A 24,379-nucleotide genomic window follows, 5' to 3' on the forward strand; every position below is an offset into this window, starting at 1 on the left:
CAAAAGGCTCTGGATTTCTTGGTGAAGCAGAAACATTCATATTCTAATTCTTTTTGAAGAAAAAAAGAAAGCAGCTTTGTTTGAAGTCCTGTCAAAGTAATGGCTCATTATATATTTCTTGGAACGCGGGGCTGGAGGGAGTTAAGGAGATGCTGAATGCAGTACCAAGTACCCGAATAGTGTCAGGGTGTTTGTTACCGCCTTTGTCAGTAGCTTTTGTTTCACTTATCTGGTGCCTTAATGTTTTGGCCTCTTGCTCCTGGTGCCGCTTTGTCCCCTAACTTTGAATTGTGCCCTGAAGCCTTTATTCCAGCAGTGTCACTTCTGCTAAATGCGTGGAGGAGCTGGTCCCTGGCTGCAGGGGGTGACTGTCACTGAAGGCAGGTGTCAGTGGCCTGGTGCCCTTAAATCCTTTGGGACTGCACGATGGGGACGGGCAGCTGCGACCTTTTAAGAAAGTCACTTGATTAAAATGATGTAAATTGAAGGAGGAACAGCAAAGAGACATGAGCTGTAGTCAGTGGTGCAGTTCTGTAGCAGTGAAAGATTTGTACCTGACATTGAATGCTCTTTTGAATGGGGTTTCTGGTAGCTGTGTACATGTAAATGGAATATTTCTTATTAACCAAAGGTGTTCTTGGTGTTTGCTACTCCTCAGCAAGGAGGTGCAGCCTGGTGCATCCTCAGCTGAGGAACACTTTGTTATACAGACTTACTGAATTTTCCAATATCTAATGCATTTTTTTAATTTAATCAGACAAAGCTCTAAGGGCTGTCCATCAGTGTTGTTACAGTAGTACTTTTGAAATTGCTGTCAACATTTTACATGTAAATTTTCCATTGACTGTCATTAAAATAAAGGAATTGGATAATTTGGAGGCTTCAGTGCTGAAATTAGCCACTGTGAGTTATGTGAGCATTGTTTAATGTGGATTCTTGGACATCCTTGAATAAACAGGCTGTAGTTCTGCTTAAATTTAACCTTTTGAGAAAGCAGAATAAAAGGATAGGTCTTGGAGCAGCCTGGTCTGGTGGAAGATGTCCCTACCCATAGTAGGGGGTTGGAACTGAATGGTTTTCAAGGTCTCTTCCAACCCAAACCATTCTGGGATTCTACAAAAATTCTCACTTGTCCTACAGTCATACATTCATACATTTTGTCATACAGTCATACATTTAGTGGTAATTTTTGGGAAGCTCTTCTCTTTGATGTACCACTTTATAGTTGAAGCAACTTTAGATCTGAAACAGCCTTTTTGTGTTAATCCAAAGAGACATGCATTTTTAAATTCGTTTTTTTCATACTGTCTTTTTCTGACTGATCAGAGTTCCCACTACCACTACCTTCTTGCAGTGTAAATAAAGTTTCTGAAGTGTCTTCTGCTTATAAACACATTTCTATTTTTTTTAACTTTTACCTGTCTGGCTTTTCACGTCACTCATGTTCATCTCTTGCTGTGCAGTTCAGGAAGAAGCCAGTGCAGGTTTCCAGTGGTGTTGACAAATGCAGAAGCAGTGTGGGATCTCTGCTTGTCCTTGAGTGCTGTTTGCTGCTGTGCATGGACTGAAGGAGGAGGGAGAGTCATCCTGGCTGTGGAATTAAACTGGGGACTTAGTTAGCACATAGATGGATTTGCTGATACCAGACTGAGGCTTGGTTTAATGACTTGGTGGTTTCCTGCTCTGTCTGCTATAGATATATTGGTGAAACTGCTTAGGTGACTCGAGTTCTGCTGTTAAGCCTTATTTGAAAACGTACTTTAGGTTTCATTTAAAGGAGTGACTGTAGCACATCATGGGAACTACCAGTTAAATGTGTTCAAGGTCATGATTCTCTGAGAGTCATTGGCTCCTGCAGTCATAGCTGGAAGGCTGCTGTTCTGGAGAAACAGATACTTTTTTTTTTTTTTTAATTCTTCTTTTTCATATTGACAATGGCTTCTTGGTGACCTTTATGTCTTGCACTGGGTTTATGGTGGATCTTATATGTGCATATTGCAAATGTGTCATCAGGGTCAGTTCAGAACTTGCAAGGAGATTAATCAAACACCAGAAGAAATGTGTGTGAATAGAACATTAACTGCAGTGTAGGAAAACAGTGGAAAGGATTGTATCTGAGGAAAGGTCTGTGGATTTTTTGGGAAAGCTTGTGTATGGCTGGATAGAGCAAATGTTTTGCTTCATTTAAGAAGGAAAACATACTTGAGTTGTTTTTTTTTTTTTGCAGCTATCCTATTCCTTGGAGTACTTTTGACTTTCTCAGAGTGCGGATTTGTATCCAGCTGTAGGCTTTATTCACAACATCTCAGTACCGATGTAAAATCAGAGAGCAGAAACGTCAGACTCTAAAATCTATGTTTATTGAAGCAAATCAGAGCATCAAACGTCTGCATGTTTAATGTTTGTTATAAAAAGAAAACTGAGTGAATTCTGGAAGTTAAACTAATCCCCTTGGTGTGTACAGGCAGGAGGTCACACATGTGGAAGTGAAAGGCTTAGGGTTTTTTTTCTTAAAATATGGAAAACAGTTTCCTCGGAATAAGCAAGTCTGGGAAATGTAGGACTTTGCCTTTGATGCAGTTGTTGTGTAGAACCAAGTAGCTGTTCCTCTTCAGCCCTGGTAGAATCAGGGATGAATAGTTTTCCATTTTCAGCTGAAATTTGTAAATGGGTAAATACTGTAACAGTCCACTTGGTTCTACTTTAAAATAAGCATATAAACCAAGAAATTACTTTCTAGGCTGTTAAGGTTTGTTTTTTTTTGTTGTTGTTGTTGCTGAAAGCAGTATCTTACTTCAGCTATTTCATGTTCTTTCTTAACTGTTCTTTTACTGTGATTACAAGGTTGCTTGAGAACAGATTTTTCCTAAGAAGTCAGGAATTTATTATCCAGTTCAAACTGAAATTATGGCTGGCTTGTACTTACAGAACAAATGCTGCTCTCTGACTTGCTCAGTAGTGATAGAAGGTATAAATTTGATACTTTAAGATAACAAACTCCTTCTTCTGTACCCTAATGAGAAGGTGTGTGAGTGTAGTGCTGAGCCTGTGCCTTACTCTAGGTGTCTTTGTTGGTTCAGGGTGCCAGCAGAGAAGTTTTACAACTGTTTGCAAAGTCCTACAGAAGTGTCTTGTTTCCTGTTGGTATTGTCTGCACAGCCTTTGGTTCCCAGTTTGTCCTGAGCACTTGTGACTGGTGTGGCTGTGAAACCTTCCAGAGATGACTCCTCTGGTGTGTTATTTGCAGTCTTTGTTTTGTGCTTCTTGTGGTGTCATCTCAGTCTGGTTATTCTGCACTGTCATACTTGTGGCTTACTTGTCCTGTGGTCAGCAAGGCAAGGGAAGTAGAGAAGGATTTGGTCTAAGCTCCCAGCTTGAAGAAGGATCTTGAGCTGGTTTCCAGTGTACTTTGTGCTGTCAAATCCTTTTTTGCCTCTACTGTTTGATACCCTGCATCTCATTTGTGTTGGGGATGCTTTTTCTTTTATCAGCAGAAATCCTTATGTTTATTCTTGCTTTGTCCCAAGGTCACCACTGGAAGCTTGCATGTGACTTGTCACGAGTTTAAACCTTGAGGGACAGGAATGAGGATGGTGGCATAGGGAGTGTGCCTGCTTCCAGAAACTTCTGAGGCAAAGCTGCTCATTCTGTTTGTTTTATAAAGACATCACTAAATGGTGCCCTTGAATCTTCCCTTCACCTGCATAGACCAATATGTTGAGGGGCTCCTGCCTTTTCTTCAGAGGGCTTGTTTGCCTCTTGATAAGATGCAGTTCAGAATTTTATGCCTACCTTATTTTTGCATCATATTTGTTTTGAGGCATCTCCTGCTGTAGCTTTATGTGGGTTGGTCCTGGGTCTTGAATTCAGTGATGTCCCCGTCCTTTAGGGGACCAATTTATGCCTTGTCTAACAAACTGTAAGTAACATCTGGGATTAGACTGCTTTAATCCTATTGCTTGCTAGCCTGGAATAGTCTTGGTACTCATGTTAAGCAAAAAGTACAGTTGGGAGCAGTGGGGGCTCCAAAGCAGAGATCAATGAGCTTTGAGGGCCGAGCAGGAGCAGTGCTGTCCCACCAGCTGTGCCCCCTCTGTGCTGCCTCCTCTGTTTGACCTTGTAATGTCACCTCCTGTGCAAATACTCTCCCTGGGTCTCTGCAGTGTCCATGACTGAGTAATGATGTAAAACCAAACAAAGAGCAGGGGAGGATAGTGGGCAGCAAACTGTTTGTAGGGTTTTCTTAAAGTCTGAGTAGGCATTGTGGTGCTGGGAATTCAGCACTAAGAGTAACCTGTCTTTGGGTTTGCCTAGGAATAAACATCTCTCCTGCCCTTCCCACAAACAGTTGGCTCGAGTTAAAAGATCTTAGGATTCAGGAAGACAGTCCTTGTAGGAAATCCCTGTACAGTGAAACTTCAGCAGATTTAAATATTTGGTATTTGAAGACTTGTCACTGAGGGGCCGTGTGGCAGGAGGACACAGCATTTTAGTGTGATGGGGCTATGAGTGATGTGTAAACAAGGTGACACTGGACTTGCATTGTCTTCACCTAGACAATGCTTCTACAATTACTCATTCTGATTAGCATAACCTCTGTTCCTAAAAATAGCAACTATCAGCTGTTTTGCAATGAAGTTTCTCTCAGTTCTTCATATTCCAGCCTTGGAAGTCCTCGTGTGAGGTCACTGGGAAGCAGGCAAACAGCTGGGCAGGACAGCAGTTATTGGCTCATGGAGAAGAGAGAGTAATTCAGCTAAAAGCTTTCCTCTGTTTCACAACAGAAATGTCATCTGGAGGGAGCACATTAGAAACAGCAGTTGTGAGAATGGATACAGACAACGTCTACGAAGCTGAAGAGTTTGTTGCGTTAGAAGCAAAGTGGTTTGGAGATGAGCTCTGTTTGATGAGGAATGATGTGAAGGTGCTGATAGTTGAAGGACCTGCCTAAGCATCCTGCTTTCAATAACAATTTGTTTCTGCTGGAGAGAGGGAAAGCAAGCAGGCTCTGTTTTGTGCTTCTGGAATTGATTTACTTCAGATAATTTAACAGTATAATTGTTAACATTTCATGCTGACCTCACTGTAGATACAACTCTGTTTCAAGGAGGATGGAGTAGATGTGGGCTGTACCTAATCTGGGTAGCACAAGTTCCTGTTCTAGGGAATTGGTACAAAGGCCACACGTGCCCTCCCTGAGTGTTTGTCAATAAAGACCTGATGTTCTTTTGTCATATTTATTGCTTGTATTAGTTATGATATAGCTACATTGCTGTGTAGCAACTAATTGTGTTTACCAGAGGTGCCAGCAGGCAGCTGCACAGTGAGTCAAGTACTGTGTAAAATGTCCCCAAAGGAGTAGGGAGAGGCAAGAAAAGCTGTGAGACAGCTGGCATATATAGTAGGTTAAAAAGAGAAGGCCAAGAAGCATTGTGGTCATCTCCGTGAGTACTGTAATGTTAACTGACCCCTGTTGTTGCAGAATTATTTTATTTTCTCTTTACATTCAAGAAATTTGAGAACAAAAACTTATCAGTCTTTCTTTTTGAGGAATGCCTTTTAACTTTTTGAAGCACTTACTGAACTGTAATGATGCATTTAGTGGGCTTTCAAATTACTCTTTACCCAGAAATGTGTGCTGTCTTTAATTTAGAATCCAGTTCATAAGCTGTCATGAAAGAGCTTTATTCTTCAAACTGGCTGGCTTTAGCAATGCCTCAACAAACAGCTGGGCTTCAAACTTCTAAGGTGTATTCTCTTAAGGCATGGAAATGTCATGGGTGAGGACAGAGTGGGACTGACTGTGAAGACAGTTAGTCACTGTATGAAAATAAACAAATTAAAGTGAATAAAAGCTTCAATCTCTGCTTGCCTGTTACAAATAAACTGGAGCCCAAATGTGCGAATCCTGGAGCACGTGCCCCTAGGAAGAGTGAAAGGACTGTTTAGTCTGGACACAGAAGTTAATGGGCTGAAACTTTGATATAAGCACAGCTGTATTTCTTCATGTGGAACAGCATGAATTCATTTTGATTGTTGGTGTCTGATTTAATGCTGGTGGAAGCACAGCCTTTGAAACAGGAGTAGAGTTTGTGTGTGTCTTCCTTTCACAGAAGACGCTGTGCTGGTGAAAGATAGCGAGGGCTGCGTGGTTCCTGCTTCCCAGCACATCCTGTGCCAGGGTTCAGCACCTCACAGACTGACTGTGTTTTTTATGGAACATTGACTAATAAACCAAAATGTTGCTGTACTTTCAAGTTGCCTTCCTCCTAGTACATGTTTAACCTCTGAGACAAATAGCTGTGCAGCTCAATACTTGGTTTCAAAATCATTCTGGTGTTGAAGACAAATCTTTCAGACTTGGTAGGATTCATTACCTTGTGTTTGCCCTAACCTTCCTGCTAGCACACATGCAATACTTACTTTGAATTGCATTCTGAATCTTAAAATTTGCTGGAGTAGTTTCTCAGTGCATCAGGGGGTGAGTTTTGATTCATGAGTTTGGTGTGTGCTGGGCAGTGGGCAGAAGTCCCATTCCAGAACCCCGTGTGTGATGGGAGAGGTGGCAGTGCCCTGCTCTGCAGTACAGAGGAATTCTTCTTAAGTGTTTCCTCATCTGACTCTGCCAGAAGATTTAATTAAATGGGCTGCCAGCACCTTGGTGGTTTTGCCAAAAAAAAAACTACTGGCAAATTAAGTAAATGGAATGATTTGGTGTTGATGGCATCTGTGAGGAGGCAGGTGTTGGTTCATGTGAGCAGCTGAGGAACTTCTTCCATCAGAGCAAAAACTGAAGGAGGAAGTTTGTCAACAGCCAAATGGACAAGCCTTGCATTTTTTTTTTTTACTCCACTTTTGTTTTAGGCTGGGCTTCACTGGAAGAATGAAAATGAAAGATGAGAGATGCCTCAAAACAGCACTGGTGCTGCTGCTGCGCTTGGGATGGTGCTGGCAATGTGGGAAGTTGCAGGATCTGCCTCCATGGACAGTGGCCATGGAAGCTGCAGAGCTTTGTTCTTACTGACTGTGCTGGGATTTGTTCCCTAGGTGAGATGCCTTGCTCAAGGTGCCAGGGTAGAGACTGCAAGCTGCTTGTTTGCTTTTAGGGATGTGCACTGCAAATTTTTCCCGTAATTTCCATAAATATTTTCTTAATACCCAAATGCTTTTTTCTGCCCTTTTTGGTAATGAGTCCCTGTGCCCATTTAAAATACTTTGATGGAGCTTTCCCAAAATCTCTGGATATGTTCCTTCTTTTGCCTATGAAAGGTAACTAAGCTGGGTTTTTTCCAGTATTTTCAGTCTGCTTGCTGTCAGAGCAAAAGAGCTTTAACTTTTGACTTGGGTTTGGTGCCTTTTTCCATGTTTGAGCACAAAATGCTGGAGTTCCATTGCTCACTTAGCTGTGCCTTATCTCTGGTTGTGCAATCCCACTTCCAGCTGCAAAACTGAGTGCCATATATCCAGTTTTATTGCAAGTTTAGAGTTTCCAGCATGCAGAGACTGGTGTTATCCAGCAAATAGCTGTCCATGTAAGGATGCAGGAAGACTTCAGAAAGTACAGTTCCCTCTGTAAGCAAAGCCAGGGTTTAAGTGATTAGCAGGGTCTAAGTCAAGCTCTATGTACCCTCCTAGTTTATTATGTGCAGTGTGACTTCAAATTCAACTCGGGAATTGGCCTCTGATCACGTATTGCTGGTTTGCACCTTCAGCTCTTTGGAGGAGACTGGCTTGTGTTATGGCTTTACCTACTGGCAATCTCTTGGTGTAGAGAGAACAATGGTAAAATGATGCTTTGTTAAAGGGTAAGCAGATTGAGGCAAAAGTGATTTGCTCTTTCGCCTCTGGGCACTCTGTAGCCAGGGCAGGCAGGAAGGAAGGACCTGGATTTGGGGTTGGCTGGGGTCCAGTTGCAGACTCTATTCAGACCCAAGCCAGAAGGAGTATGGGCTTATTTGTAAGTTTTGGGCAGAGATGACAGTTGAGAAAAGCCAGCTGTCTCACTTTTGTGAGCTGATGAAATTAGTTATGAATATGTCAGGGGGTACAAGTGGGATGCTTTGTGCTGTGCAGAGATTCAGAAATGCATTAAAGATCAGTTTGTCATGCCTAAGAGAAGAGACCAAAACATTTAGCTGAGTTAAACTAAGAGAGATAAGAATGTATGATACTCTTTAATATCCAGAAAATTTGTAAAAACAACTCATTTATTGTCCCCATGAGTACAAAGGAATGTTCTCCCTCCTCCTGCATGCACCATTCTTACTTGTGCATGAACTAAGTGGAGCTTGTGTAAGTGATTGTGAGCAGCCTTTGGTTTTATTAAATCTAAAGGCTGGTTTGGGTAGGGATAACACCCATTTCATTTTTTTCCCTGCTTCTCTTCCTAGACTTTACTCTGTATTTGGAGAAAGACTGAGTTTATTTGATGTACAGACCTATGCAGTGTGACAGCTGTTGTCAAAATTTAAAACATCTGGTATAGCAAGCAGAGAGTTTGACAGGACCTTTTAGTTTCCTGTTATTTATTGTTTGTTTTGGAAGAACAACAGTCCAGATGATGACTGTTCAGATGGGCAGTTTGTCTTGGCATAAACAAATCCGGTTAAAATCTAGAGAAGTTCTGAACAGGTGCTTGTTTCACTGATGGTCATAACTGCTTCTAGTGATGCCTCAGGTTTAGCTTTTCTGTGTTTGAATCTGCTGCTCTAGTATGCAGGTCTGGGCTTCATATTAGGGGATGTGAGCTCTGCACAGAATAGGGAGACAAAACAATTCCTTCTCTACCTGGAGACCAAGGGCAGCCCATCCAGATCTCAGGCCCAAGAACATAAACAATGCTGGACTGAAGAGAGAAAAACAAGAAGGATAGGGGTTCGTGGGGTAAAGCTATAATTGGACAATTAGCTCTAATATGCAAATGGAGCAGAACTTATAGTAGTGTGAGACCCTGTGACCTTTTGTGACCATTTTGGTTCACCTGGGGTGTAGCCCTGGCTGGGCTCTTGTGCTGCCCAAGGTGGATCCATTGAGGCCTCCTAATAAATCCCTACTTTATTCTGTAACTCTGTCCAGTCTCTGCTCTAGGTCAGCCTTCACAAGGCATCAGTAGCCTCTGAACTGCTGCTGTTTGTGGTGTGGGATAAGCTGTTTAAGGATCTGGTTTTGGGACAGAGCAAGGTATCAGTTTTGGCATGGTGATGCCACATCTGCAGAGAAGCAGTCGCTGCTCCTGGCTGCCCAGGCAGTTTTCTTGCAGGACACTGAATCCTCAGCTCTGCTGCCACCACAGGCTCCCTCTCCCAGTCATTTTCCATCTGCCTCTGGTGAATACGCCGTGATTTACTGAGAGATGTAGTGACAGGTGAGGTTGTAGTCTGTAACTGGAAATGAAGGATGTCACTGAACTGATTTTATTCCACAGCCTCCTGATGCTATTTGAGCTCTGGTGAGGAGAGGCTGTAAAGATGAATGAGATTCCTACCCCCCTCCTTGTTAGACATCAGGGAATCCATGTGACTGATTCTCACCTCTGAGAAAAACCTTCAATTGGAGCTGTCACCTCAGTAGACAAAGAAGGAATCCAACTGCAAGACGTGTACCCAGAGGAAATCATGCTTTGCTGGTTCCCTGGCTTATGAAACTCCTTGTTTTTTCATGGTTCTCCTTGTCACTACTAGTGCTTCACCTCTGCTGCCTGCAGTAGTAATAACAGTGTTGGGTGTCAAGTTTGAGTGAGTGGGAATGGACACAAATGTTCTACTACCCCAGGTAACTGAGGGCTGGGTGTAGAAGAGAATAACTGAGGGTTGCCTTTTCTTGGAAAACCAGCTTTTTGGAGTCATTTTGAACACAACCTGAAACTGCTTTGAGAATTGTCAACAATGTCTCATGGAGTTTAGCAGCCTCATATTTTGCCTCATGGATGAGCTCAGTTCAGAGCTAAGAATAGTATTCTGTGTTACTCAAACATGTAAATTTTCTGGATGTGGAAAGTCTTCTTTTCCTAGTGGTTGTAAAATAGCCTAGTGGAGGATTTTTGTCCTTGGCTGAAACTCTGAAAGGAAGAATTTGGGATTTGTCCAGACATGAATGCCTCTCCAGTAGATTTCAGGCTTGTTCCTTTCTAATGGGCAGTTCCAGGATATTTGCTTCTGAATTTTGCAAAGATACTGAAACAAACTGATGGGGTGTGAGTATTTCTGGATGTCATTCTTATTTTCTGCTCCCCCTTAACGTGGTGCAGCCTGAGAGATTTCTACAAATGCTCTTTTTTGATAGGGCTGTAAGAGAAAAGGAAAAAGTTGTGAAAGACCCTTAGAGATATTCCTATGGGTATGATGCCAAAGAATTGACAGAGTAGCAAGGGCATGTGTGGTTTATGTTCTGAAATGCACATGCAGCACCTTTAGGTGGGCAAGGGAGGACAGCAAAGAATTTGGGATCTGCAAAACCCACATAAAAAGCAGATAATACAGACATAATCTGAGTCTTTCACATCCTCATGCACTGCAGTGGCTGCAAAGCTCTTCAGCATTGTACCACTCCCCTCTTCAGCTGGAAACAGTGCAGCATGGCCAAGGTGCCCTTATGGAGAGTGATGTCAGGTATAAAAACTTGAGGGCATCAGGGAATCTCTGGAGCCAGGCAGCTGTAATCAATTACTTGATTTCTGTGTCTCTGAACTAGCTCCTGCAGTCATGCTTTGCTGGGCAATGCACTTCCAATTTCAGTCTTGGGCTCATGAGCTTTATTTCCACAGCTGAATTTCCATTTGGCTTGCAAAAGCTGCTTCTGAGTCCTCTAATGCTGTTTGATATTATGGCCTGTATTTGGGGAAACATTGCTTTAAACACATCCTCTGTTTTGTTGGTCTGGTTTGCCCCATAGGGTGTCCTTGCCTTTAAACTCAAAGGAGTCTAGAGAAATAGAGAGAAACATATGGGGTGGCTTGTTTTCTTGAAAGTTGGTGAACAAAAATAGTAATAGTATGCTGTCTGTCTTTGTGGGTGTTGGCAGAGAAAAAGGGCTGGATTTCCAAAGGAAATAATTTGAGAGAGAACTGTCTGTGGTTTTAAACTTATTTTCTGTTCTACAAACCATTGTGCCACTTGTGCACATTACTCAATATCTGTTGGAATGAAACTGCAGCTTGCAGAGTGCAACCAGAAGTAAGCAGGCTGGAATAGCCCTGCAAATGAGCTGAGTGAGAGTTTTGCTATAAAAAACATCTCTTCAGTGTGGCTTCAGCGTTTCAGAGCTTGCATCTGTGTATGAACACAGTCTTGTGTGGTTGTCTTGCATAAAAGTCTCTTGCTGCTTCAGTGAGGAGGAGATGCCTTCCCATCTGCAGAGCACAGCAGTGCAAGATCTCCTGTTCAGGCACTGCCACACAAAGCTCTGTAGTGAGATTCTTCAGAGATCAGAATCTCCGAGCATTTGGACGTGAAAAAACATTAGGAATTCATCACTTCTGTTGCTTTGATTCATTCTTAGTAAGTGGTGTTTTCTGAGGCCTGTGAAAGGTCAATGTTAATTTTATGTAGCATTTTGGGAAACCCTCTTAAGGGAAACAAAATCTCAGAATTCTGTCGGTGAAAGTGTGCAACTGAAAGACTTCACTGTCATGAAGGAACATAGATCAGAATTCATTCTGCTGATCAGCAGTAAACACCTAATGGCTTTGCAGAAATATTTTCCTGGCTAGAGATGTCTGATTAACTTTGTTATAGAGTATGATAAAAGCAAACACCCAAGGTTGCTGTGAATTAGTAAGCTGTCAGCGTGTTTTAAGTCTGAAGAAGATATATTGAAGTCTAGCTCTCTGCACTGCTGCACTGCTAATTTCTGGTTTATTAAGACTTTTTTTTTTAAACCCCCACAGTTACAGCAGTGCTGTGATGCCTCTGTACCAGTAGGTTTCAGGTAGTTCTTTCAGACAGGGTATGAAGAATGATTTATCCTGTGTGGATTTTAGGGTACATAACACACTTGCCAACCAAGAACAGGCAGAAAGGTAATTTTTTTTTTCCCTCTTTACTTACCCACTCTAATCATGCTAGGAGCAGGCAGTGCAGTAGATTATCTTCCCTTTGACAGCTTGTGCCATGGAGCAGTTGATATAATGCAGAATCAGTGATATTAAGAAAGCTGCTGTGTTCAGAGGCAGCAATGCTTGCAAGTGCTACAAAGAAGGAAACCCAATTCTTTCTGTTTCTGAGGCAAATATTTGGGATTCTGTTCAGCATTTGGGGTTGAACTGGGAGCTGTGCATTCGTAAGGGTGTCTTTTTCCCTGGAAATCTAAAAGGAATGTTAAAATTGATGGAATTAGACTTGGATGTTGCAGCTCAGGATGCAATAATTGAGTGCCTCACTTTCTATTCAGTGCACTTCTGGTGAGATCACCTATATTCACAAAATGGATACAAATTTTATCTCTTCCTCTATGTTAAATGGTACTGAAACCAACCTGAGAAGATTCTTGCCATGCTTGAGTGTTTGAAAAAGCTGTAACAGACATCCTGGAACTTCTTGTACTGTGTGTGAAATCACAAAAATGACATTGCCACTGCTTGTATTTGGAGGTGAACTTGAAGTTATAAGAAAGCTATCACCTTTTCTTATGAAAATGTGAACTATCAAATAGTCCTTGATAGGGTTTTAGGGAAAGCACTTGATTTCTTAGGAAATGACTGTTGGGACTGTGCTTTTATTTTCAATGGCTCAAATGGTCCTTTGAGTGAAATGTAGTTTCTCCATAACGTTTAATGTAGTGCAGTTTCAGCTGTAACGTGGTGTTATTACTGTTCATTCCTCAGGCTAAAATTTGAGCAGTTTGGTTTTGCACCTTGGAGCATGTGGGGAAGTACAAATAGGTTGGGAGAGTGTTCAGAATGTCAGGGCAGGTGGGTTTTGAGGTCTCTTGTCCCCTTGCATGCTATGAAGTCGAATTTGTCTCAGTTTTGAAACTTGCTGCCTTTTCTGGATGTGATGTTTGAGCAGATTGTAAATAGTTTCCAAACAAAGCTGTGTGGTTCCTAAGCCTCTGGTGGTGTGGATCAACAGGATTCTCCTTCCTTTCTTTCCTCCTGTGCCCCAAAACCCAGCTGTCTGTAGTACTTTGTTTTGAAAGGGATTTTGTGTTTTTCTGACTTGTTTTGAATGCAGTGAGAGTCAGATCTTGCTTTTTGCTGTATCTGTGTTTATTGAACCAAACTCCATATCCAACAATTCTGGTGGCATTTGGTAGATTATGGATCCTTCTCAGATGAGCAGCATTTCCTCTGTGCTATGAGAGGTTTAGGGTTGGAAAGAGGATTCTCTAAACATGGTGCTTTGCCCATCTCTTGTGCTCTTTTAGGTGGAATAAAAAGCATGATTTGAAATGAACCTGATTAGGTTATACCCTGTTTTTTGCTGTGCAGTAACATTGCTGGTTTTATGCAGTGGTGAATGGTTTTAGCTGGCAGCTTTGGAGAAGGGCTTAAAGCACGAAATAAAAAGTGTTAAATGAATGCTGGGGAGAGCAGTAAAATGTTGAAAATAAGGATTGTTAAGGAAATCATTACATGAAAGAAGAGGTTTCCTTACCCTTTGCTTTTTGAAAGGGAAACTTGCATTCTAATGCTCTGCTGGTATATTACTTCTATTGGAATTGTATAATAATATCTTGAGTGTGGAGTTTTTTTTCTGTTAAAGTTGCTGCCTTTCTTTTTTCCTGATCATATCATGGTTATCTGTGTTTTATGTTGTGAGACTCAGGCCATCCCTACCTAGAGAGTTTTTATCTGTTAAGTTGTTGGGAAGTTGTCAGGTTATTTGACTGCTTTAATTGAAGCTTATCCTGATGCTCTAGCAGGCTGCATCAGCATGTTCCTTGGGTTCTTCCAGAGTGTCAGCTTTTAATCAAACTCTTGTGCTACTTACCGAGCTGTCTTTAATTTCACAAAAACAAAAGTAACAAATTATTTTCCAGAAAAATAATCTGGGACAAGTAACAAGCCACTTGCTACAAAAAAATCAAGGAGTGTAGGAAGAAGTTTCTGCAGAAAGTTTCTCCCAGCCCAGGAGAAACACCAGCTCTTCTGTATTCCTGAATGGATCTCCCTGGTTTTCTGTGCCAAGTAGCTGCAGGAATAAAGCCCTGACTCCGGTGTCTTTGAGGACTGGTTGCTTCTGTATTATTTTACTCCAGAATTTCTTCCTCTGCCCCTCAGTGAGGAGAAGAGTATCAAAATAGCCAGAAATTTTGGGAATCTTGGAGGAAGCTGGATGTGTGGTGTAAATAAAGCCATTTAAAAGCAGTTCTTACACAATCCATTTGGTATTTGCAAGCCAAGAGCATCCTTTAACTTTCTGGATAGAGTAAAGTTAATACAGATCAGGTGGGTTTTTCTTGAAGTGCCTGTATTACGTAAGCTAAACATGCATGAGGATTAGTCAGCTGTATTTTCTATAAATATTATCCTGAATCAAACTTGATTTTTTTATTACTCTTATGTTACAGCTGTTATAATAGCAGGGTAGTCCTGCTGGTGCTGGAGGGGGATATGTGGAGTGGAATAATTAAAATAATAATAATAACCTGATCTGTAGGGTACCAGATTCTTTCATCTCTTGGTGGGTGGAGGTGGGGGGAACAGGAGGAGGCCACAGCAGCCAGGAATAGCTTTCTCCCCCTGAACCAGAAGAATGACCAGTTCTGCTCCAGAACACCAGGGAATAATTAAGGTCACCCTGGAGAACCTCAGCTACTGCACATGTGACTTCTTGTGGTGTTTCCAGTAGATAAGGTTCTTCTTAATTTGTATTCCCTGTAAGGAGTAAAGTAGGTTCTGGCTTATCTGATCTGCAGTAGGTGCCTCTGAAAGCTTTTTTTTGTGGTGTACATAAACTTTTACTGTGTGCTCAGCTAATCCACGGGGCTGGCTGGGTGGATGTGAACATAAAAGTTCTGTGAGTGTAATGTGAGGCTTTGGGGCCAGCTCACTGCTGGGTTCCTGATGGTAGGAGCAACTTTTGAAAGGTTGCTAAAAAAAGTAATTAAAAGTAATTCCTAATACTGAGCCAGCGATGCAAATCAGCCTTTTCTCTGAAAAATCTGGGGCCATGGCACAGATTGGGCAAGGCTGCATTTCACTAAATCACTGCAGCCCCTTTGAAGGCTGGAGGACAGTACAGTGAGCAGTAAACAAAGCAAGGAGTACTAAAATTTGGTGCTGGGGAGGAGAAGGCTTGTGGTGAACACAAAGGGCTGATCACTGTGCCAACGAGTGTTCTAAAAGTGCTGGAGAAGGGAATGCTTCCTGAAGTGTTTTATGATAGTAAAATGACTTCACAAATGCAAGTTATAAGAACAAACACTTGTCTCAGAAGGGGAAAAAAAAAAAAAAAACACCCCCAAACTGATTATAGCCACAATTAATAACTCCAACATACCTTTCTTATGGATAATCAAGTTCACAGATGCAAAAACTTTGCTTTTAATTGGGTGAAGAGATGAGATTATTTGGAACTTTGGAACTTGTTGGTTTGGATTTTCTTGCTCTGCGGGAAGACTGGCTTTGTTAAGCTGTACGACTGGTAGTGATTAGGAAGCATTTATGCCTATGGAGATGTCTTAGCCAGCAGAGTCTGAGGTGGGACTGTGTCTTTCACTCAGGATTTCCTCCCAGGTTGCATAAACCAAAGGTCTTGGATCAGTGGCTTTTTGTTGATCAAAGGATGGAAGCCCTTTGGTTATCCATGAGTTGTTTATTGCTGTAGCCTTTCTACTTAATACTACTTTAGTTTTGTAACTACTTAAAGCATTTTCCTTCAGAAAGAAAGCAAAATCTGATGGGAATTAATCTTCTAGCACGTGAGCCTGCTGTGAGAAGGAAGAGAGAACAGGTTGTTTAAGCTCTTTGGTGGATTTGGCCAGAAGTGCAGGAGACTTGCTTGACCTGGATCTCCCTTGCTGTATGCATGGGAAAATTTTAACTCTAAAGGTGTTGAAACACAGTGGGGAGGCCTGGATCTTCCAGACTAACTCAAACAGAGGTGTCATGGATCGACTGGATCAAGCCTTTGGGTTGGAGATGGAGCAGGTGACTCTGCCAGCCCTGTTTTCTGTCACTCTGTGGTCAGAAAGCAGCTGCACATTTTTCCAGAGGTGCAGTGGGGAAAGGGAACCTTCTGGTCAGTCAAGGCTTGTTGAGTGCCTGGGGCTGAGGGCAACAAGGACAAAACAGTATAAATAAAACAGTATCCTCCTTCCAGCCTCCAAGAAACCCCAGCATTAAAGGTGATCCTTGCAATCTGTTGTAGAGATCTGTGAAGCCCTGACTGTTCAAGGAGCAGCCGCGTGTTCACTGCCAGGACTCCCCGACAGGGATGGGGTTAGCAGAGCCCTGGTGGTGGAGCTGCTTCTGGGACAGACACTGGTGCATGCAATCAGCTGGAGACAAGCTGAGACCTAAACTCAATTTGAGTTAATACCTGTGACACTGATAGAGCACCAGAGAACAGAGTTCAGAGGAGGAAATGAACCAGGAGTATCCCATTGGTACGGAAGTACTCCTTAGCTTTGCTTTTGCTATTTGGCAACTCTTCCCCATGAGATGAAATTTGAGAATAACTTCACTGTTCTGTTTCACTGAAATTCTCAGATAACTGGCAGACAGCAACCGCTTGTTTTCTGAAGCTGTGATGCAGAAAAATGTGCTTGAAATAATTCTTACAATTTTAAAAAAAATGTTTAAAAAATTCTTTGCTGAAATATTACTAGACACAAAATGAATTGTTGAGGTTGATACAAGGGAAGAGGGTGTAAAATCTGAAGTACTGGCAGTGATATTATATAAAGGGAGACACAAATACGCTTATTTTGTTGTCAGCTTTGTGTATGTTGAAGCTTTCTGTTTGTGTTTTGCTATAAACTTGTGACTTTTTCCTTTTTAATGTGTGTTCAAGGGAGGGAGTGCTGGATGCTTCAGCAGCAGAGGGTTTTCCTCTTAGTCAGGACTTGAGTGTGGAGCTGTGAAAAGCTCTGGGACTGGGTGTTGCAAAGGTGAATAATGTATCTTTAGCCTTCATATGTGGTGGATGTCATGATAGCTGTAGGATTGCAGTGCTTCCAGGGGAATCTCTCCTGCTCCCTGCTGTTTTCCATGCTGCTCATACAAGTGTTTCTGTGGCTTTGCAGTGGGCTGGAGAGTGAGGAATGTGGTTTTAAAACTGAACTTAAAACATAAATCTAGTTTTGTTTCCCCTTCATGTGAACCAAGGAGAGAAGTAGTGGGAACGAATTAATAAATGAAAGGTGAGACTGCTGCTTTTGGCAGCAGTGTGGGACCACACTGGTTCAGGGAGGTGAAAATACAGTGTAAGCACAAACTGAATTTTGCTATGTGCAAAAGGTATGTACTACAGATTCTACCAAATATGGGATCAGAATGTACTTACAAGGGAACATTTACTCAAGTCTGATTTTGCTTCTGCAGCTTTATTGTTTGGTGAGCAAAGATGTGCTGTTTGACTCACTAAAACTATGGAAACAACTGAACTGCAGCATCTCATCTGTTTATAGCCAAATCTGTCATTTGGGATGGTTTTCATCCAAAAATGACGAGGTGTGCTGTAGATCTGTTAGTGACAGACAAGAAAAGCAAAGTTAAATTAGTCTTTTTTTTTTGCCTGGGGGAAATACTACCAGTGAAAATCAGGAGTGGTTCAGTTTTAGTCTTTTGGGAGGTAGTTTGCATAGATAGGCAGAAGTATGTGAGTTTATGATGGCTTGCATTTTGATAGCATTGCAAAAGAAATCAGCTACATGCAGCACCTTCAATGTCAGCTAGTAGATACCTTAATTCTATGGATGACTTCCTTGAGTGGAAGTCAAACTTACCAAGGTGCAGGTCAAGATTTGGAGCTGTTGTACCAAGTAAAAGAACTGTCATTTACTCTTTACCCCTGTCTAGGCTGGATTAAAAAAAAAACAAAAAAAAACAAACCAACCAAAATAAACATAAAATAAACATAAACCAAAAAAGCTTGTGTAACAAGCCTTCTGACAAATAGTTCAAAGCTTGTTGCTAATCTCTGAAGTAGACAAGTCCTTGTAGTAGTACAAGTAGTACAAGACTTGTAGAAAGTAGGAGCTTGCCACAGTGGACTGTGGGAGAGAGCATGTGTGGTCTTGCTCTCCAGACAGCCCTGAATCCAGGCAGAGGAGAGGCTTTCATTACACATCCCAGCCATGGGAAAAGCTTAATTGGAGTTTGCAGCTCATTGTATACCAAACTCTTCAAGTGTTTGATGTAAATCTGTAGGAAACTGGCTTTGGTAATTATGGTGCCCCTAGCCCATGCCAGCACCACTCCCTTATTTGCAAGGAATAGTGCTATCAACTGAGATAATTATCCCAGGAGGTTTCATGATGCAGCTTGTCCCAGTACTGCTGTCCCTGAGAAGCATTTGGAAAAATACAGGACTGCTCCTTCCACGTGTGTTGGTCTGATGAACATCTAGAGAACTTCCCAAGTGCCCACAGATCTGTGTGTGGGCAGGGTGCTCTCAGAAATGATTGTTCTGTTGCTGTGACATTGATTTTTTTTTTTTCCTAGTTTGTTTATTAGTTGGAAACAACATTTGTTCCAGGCTTTTTGGTGGGTGAATGAGAGTTCCAGTTGCAGGTTCTTTTGGTAATAGTGACCTCCTTGTGAAGCAAAAAGTCGTGTGCTAATGTGCTGGTCCCTAAGCTGATCCTGGAGCTATTGGAAGAGTAGAGAGGAGAAGGGAAATGGCTCCTGCTTGTGGAGTGGCTTTGTGAGAGGAAGTGTTTGGTGATGGGGAATTTGTGTCTTCAATCCTTGTCCCTTCTCCATACATGATTCCATCTCATTCCATCTCTCATTCCACCTTCTTCTTTTTTTTTTCCCTTCTAAAACATGTGTGTGTCCCTAGGAATTGTCCCAGCTCTTTCTACCACTGTTGGATCAAAATCAGACTTGAAGGTCTACAATTGAAGCATAACAAATCATAAAAACTACCACTCAGTTCCTCCTGCCCTTTGTGGAAAGGAAATGTAGAAATGGGCACAAGGAAAACTTTCCTGAGAATTTCTCAGTGCTAATCAGGATGAATGAGTTCAGCGTTCTCTTTGCTTGTATTTCCTTCCTATTTGAAGACTCCAAGAGATCTTTTAACCTTGAGCTTCTTTATTTATGTATTTTAAAATTAATTAAAGCCCACAGAGACGTGAAATGAAACAGAGTGGACTTCCCTAGTTAAAATTGTGTTCTGAAAATGAGGGGAAAAAACCCCACTTGCCTGGTTTTAACTTCCAGTGGAACTACTGTAATTCAGTACTGTTTAGCAGTTACACAAGTAGAAGAAAAATCAAAAATTACAGGATATAAAGCTAGCAATGTTAATATATAGTATTATATATTAACATATTATATTATTATATATAAAAATATATATAATTATATATATTCTATTATATATAATATATATAATTATGTATTATATTCCCTATTTTTGAGGAAATTGTTACTTTTTAAGGTTTCCAGATACTTGTAGAAAGAATGTTGTCTTCAGCAAGTTAAAACTTGCTGGCATATCCCTGATAATAGTGTCTTTGAAAGAAAGCATGTGCATATACCCAGGGAAATTCAAGTGGAGAATCAAATAACTCCTATTTGAAGTGCTGGTATTTAAGCTGCCTGTGGAACATTTTGATGTATCTTTCTAGAGATTGGTCTCTTGTGATGAGGATCCACAGCCTGCATTCTCTGGAGTAGAGTTAATAACAAATTTCCAAGGTGCAAGTAAGGCCTGGCATGAAATAGTAGTGATTTACTCCTGTTGGTTTTGTGCTGCATTAAGGAATCTCCTTTAATATTCCAGAAAGACTCAGTCGTTTTCCCTGTGAAAATGGGAGTGAGAGGACAAGTTCAGCTGGAAGTCTCTCAACTTTCTATGTGGCTTTAGCATCATGTATTAAATGTGCATGTTTTCAGTGTCTGGGTTTTAAATTCTAGAGCAGTGAGATTTGAGATAATTTTTATCTGAAATCTGTTTTTGCTTGTGCTCAGTCATTCAGCAGTCCTGCCTTTGGGATTCCTAGAAGGGTAGGAGGCTCTCCAAGTGCATTCTCCTGTTACACAAATAGTCACATATACAAGATCTAATGATAAAAAAATAATATTCTGGATTACAGCATTGCTGCCTCTTTCCTTTTCATATTATTCTTCTGCCTGCAGTGTTAACCTGTAATCATAAAGACTGCACAGAGATCAGTGTAGAACAGACCTCACCAGTAAGACAGAAGAGATTGATCAGTGGAACAACATCTGTAGTTTCTTGGGTAAAAGTCTGAAATCTCTGAGGATTGGGTATGGAAGATTCAGTGAAGCCCTGAAAGCTCTTCCAGCTGAGAGTTGGCAGGAATGGTGGTGAAAAGCCTCTACCTGACCCAAATCTTGGGGGTGAGGTGATGGTGAATTCCATGCTTGTGCCCTGCAAAGAAATTTCCAGTTGATCCCTTCCCTGGGGAAGGAGCTCTGTCCCCCCTTGAGGCTTCAGACTTCTCTGAATAATTAATCCATTGGGTCTGTGTCCTCAGGGAGAGATGAAAGAACTGTTGAGGGCTCCTGTGTTACACCTGATAAAGAAAGTCATTAGTGAGGCTTCAGATAGTCACATAAATTAAAAACCCTTGCATCCTCTTTGCTCAATAATTAATAAATGAAGCCTGTAGGATTAAAGTTTTGTAAAAAATGGGGGAGACACAACTAGAAAAGCATTCTATGTGAGTAAAATTCCTTTCTCAGAGTTTTACTTGCTCCTAAATTACTTTGACTTTCCATGTTGCCCCTGTTCTTCCTCCAATCCTGCGTGAGATGTGAGCAGATGGGTTGTAGGATAAAAACATTTTAAAACTCCTCACATTCTGAAATTAAAGTGAAGATGTAGAGTTTGTTCTTCTAAATTCCTTTGATTCTAGAGGTGAAGTGTGTCTGTGGCTGAAAAACTATTTCATTTGTAGTTAATTACCTTTTAAATTAGAAAAAAATTTCAACTATTGGTAGGAAAAGAATGTTTGAATGCTCAATTCAGGAAGCAAAACTTAGCCTGTTACTTTTTTTGTTTTGCCCCATGCATTTGATGATACCATAATATTGTGGCCAAATTACCTCTCTCTCCTTTGCTGCTTTCCAAACTGGTGGTGTTTTATGGTAAACTTTTTCCTTTATTTCCAGATACAATGGATCCCTCCCTAATGGTGACAGGGGGCGCAGGAAAAGCAGATTTGCCCTTTATAAGCGATCTAAAGCAAGTGGAGTTAAACCCAGCACTGTCCATGTCATCTCTACTCCTCAGACATCAAAGGTATGTGACAAATCCTGGTTTTTGATGATCCTGGGTGGAGAGCAACTCGGGTATTGCTGCTGATTTACCTTGCTGCCAGTTTATTCTGTGCTTGTAGGATACTTTTGTTTAATGAAGAGGCTGCAGTGGATTTGCTTTCTGGGGTATATAGCTTTAATCCAGTTATCTGTTTAAAATAGTCTGTAAACTCAGGTATGAGATAATCTGACCTTCCTGCCCCTGTTCAGAAATCTGGCTGTCAGTGCTGACTGTTCTATCTGAGCCATAGAGTACATGGGAGAAAATCACAAAAAGTATTTTAGTTTCTTTCTCACTGGAGTGATCTTTCTTTCCTCTTCAAGAAGGTAACTGACATGCTATTAAAAATGTTCTGATCCCTTTAAGTCTTTCATTTTTCTTACTAATAATGATACTGTGCAAATTTTTACCTGAAGTTTAGGGTGGGTAAAGGAGGAAAAGCAGCAAAGTTAATATATTAACATTGTAACATATTAATGTATAGAACTGTCCAGGTCAGAATTCTGGTGGTGGAATGTATTTCAGGCTGCAAAAGCTCTTCCTATCTCTCTTCTCAAAACCTTTTTCTTAAAGCAAGAAATGAGTAGAGTTTATGGCAAACTGAAGGGGGAGTTAAGTGGTGGCACTCACACAAGAGTGAAATGTACTTCACTGAAATATCTCTTGGGACTGAGAGAGAGAGAACCTACACCATGCTCAGAAATGTGTCTGACTTGGACCAAGAGAAGAATGCTGTTTAATACATAGTATGAGATTGTTTTATTTTCTAATACACAGTATATACCTAAACTTATCAAAATACACAATATCAGAGCTTGTTCTCTTTGAACATAGTATAGGGCTTGCCTGCTGCTGATAAATGTGAAGTCTTTTGGATTAAAAGTTACAGGAAATATTTTACAGTGTTCTTGTTATCAAAATGAAAGCTTTTGTGAGTTAAATCTTCCTGATGAAATCAACCTTCAGAATAGAGCTGTAGTATATGTTGGTAATTCCAGTTTGTTGCTTAAAATGTAACAAATGGGGAAAAAAATGTGTTTTGCATAGTGGATGAAAATATACACATGTTCTCACTGGATGATCTTAAGCATTTGGACTGCAGATAGTATTTCAGCATTTGAGTTGCAAAACATTTAAACACCTGGCAGGCACCACAAGGAATCTGGTTAATGTTCATCTCTGGTGTTATTGTAGTGCAGATAAAATATGTGTGCTGTACAAATTAGTGCCCTTATAAAGATAGCAGAGGATCTGGGACATTAAAGCCTTTCCTCTGAGCATTTGGATTCGGGTAGATGTGTCAAGTTGAATGCATTCTGCACTTTCTCTGAACCCTTAGAAAAGAGCTTTTGTGTACTTGTGCTTCTGTCTGGGGCAGGGCTGGTGGATGTGTGCCAGAACAGTGGTGCAGTGGCTCTCGGTGAGTGCTCTTCCATGCACAGAAAGGACACTTACATTTTAAAGATGCTGTCATCAGCTTGTCTCACATGTTAGGCACCAGAGCCTGAAGTGTTTTACTGAGAATTGTTTCTGCATGTAACTTGTGTAAATGCCTGAAGAAACATAGGCTAATAAAGAGTGAGCTGCTTAGTTCTTAGAAAATAATGGGCAACTTGACCTCAAAAATTCAATTTTGCTCTCAGTCTTTCAGTCTTGTATTTAAGAAAGATAAACCAGCAGAAACTTGTGCTGCATAGGATGTTAACGAGTTTCCTCCTGTTACATCCTTCATTTTAACTTTCCAGATACCAATTTTCTGTTTTGCTCTGCTTGTCTGTCACTGTAACCTGAATCTGTGAGTAAAAAGGCAAGTGTAGAGCACTGATGCTTTTTGGGTGGTGGATTTAGCAGAAGAGGGAGAAGCCCTGACTGCCTCCATTGGTTTTGTCTCTGACAAACAGAGGCTTCAATAAGGTGCACGGCTGGTTTTGTGCTGATTGCATTAATGCAGCAGCTCAAGAACTGTAGCTGTCACCAGTTTTAAGTTCGTGTGTTAGCCTGAACACTGCAGTAGATGGAAAAAGGATGCTTGTCATGTTCCATTGTCCCTGCTGTGCAGGTGTCAAGGACAGCTGGAGTAGCGATGGCTTCAGTAGTAAATTTAGCTGAGCTAATTGCATATGAATCACTGCCTTTTGTTTTTTTCCACTGAGCGCTTATTTTTTGCCACTCTGCCTTCTGAGGTGCTGAAGAAAATTCAGAAATATTTGGCCTTCTGAGGGTATATGGGTATATTTAGGGGAAAAGCAGTGCATAGGGTAGTATGTCTCGAATTTTTCGAGTTGTTGTCATTGTTAAAATACAGAGGAATCTCTTCAACGTTATGCACTGGACTTTAAAACCTATTTTATTAACTCTGTGCTTAGGCACCATTCAGTAAATTTTGTAGTGTCTCCTATTTGATTTTTTTTTTCTTCCAGCATTGTCAGAATTGGTTTTACTGTAAGAAAGTGCTTAAAACTCTTCTGCTGTCCTAAGCTTTTCTGTGTGGACATGTCTGGGATAGGGGTTTGGGGAATGGGAGACTGTGAGTCTTCATTAACTGAGTATGGATCTTTCTCAAGAATTAAATAATCCCCTTTGCTGAATTAGAGAGTTTCTTTCAAAATCATCCCATCATAGGAGAGGCCATTCCTTGCCTCTTGACCTGGGTCTCATGATGAAGAGGAAGGTTTATCAGTCACAATAACAGAATTTGTGAAAACCTTCCTCTGACTGCCAAACTCACAGGTGTAAGTTTGCTGTTGGCTCATCATAGGGTTGGTGGGTTTTATTTTCAAGCTATTGGAGCTGTTTAACAAAGTCAGAAGTCAGTTGTAATGTTTATTTCATTTAGTTGAGTTGTGTTAACTGTTGTTTTCATGGACAATATTTAATGCTGTGAAACTCCAGTCAGTGTCTGCTGGTGTCTGCAATGATTACAGGGTTTACTTGGGCAGAAATTTTCCAGTAAGTGTTGAACTTCAGGTGTGAATGGGATA

The 24,379-nt window shown here is 41.1% G+C and overlaps 1 protein-coding gene across 3 annotated transcripts in view; it reads left to right on the plus strand.

The window, feature by feature from the left end:
• Positions 1 to 24,379, plus strand: part of PELI2 (pellino E3 ubiquitin protein ligase family member 2) — a 65,814-nt gene that overhangs the window by 3,446 nt on the left and 37,989 nt on the right. For all 3 annotated transcript variants that reach the window (XM_053945973.1, XM_053945974.1, XM_053945975.1), the window contains exon 2: positions 21,251 to 21,380. In XM_053945973.1, coding sequence (XP_053801948.1) covers positions 21,251 to 21,380 — 130 coding nt within the window. The remainder of the gene's footprint in view (positions 1 to 21,250; positions 21,381 to 24,379) is intronic.

Source organism: Vidua chalybeata, chromosome 6, assembly GCF_026979565.1.
Source record: "Vidua chalybeata isolate OUT-0048 chromosome 6, bVidCha1 merged haplotype, whole genome shotgun sequence".
NCBI classification, from domain to species: domain Eukaryota; kingdom Metazoa; phylum Chordata; class Aves; order Passeriformes; family Viduidae; genus Vidua; species Vidua chalybeata.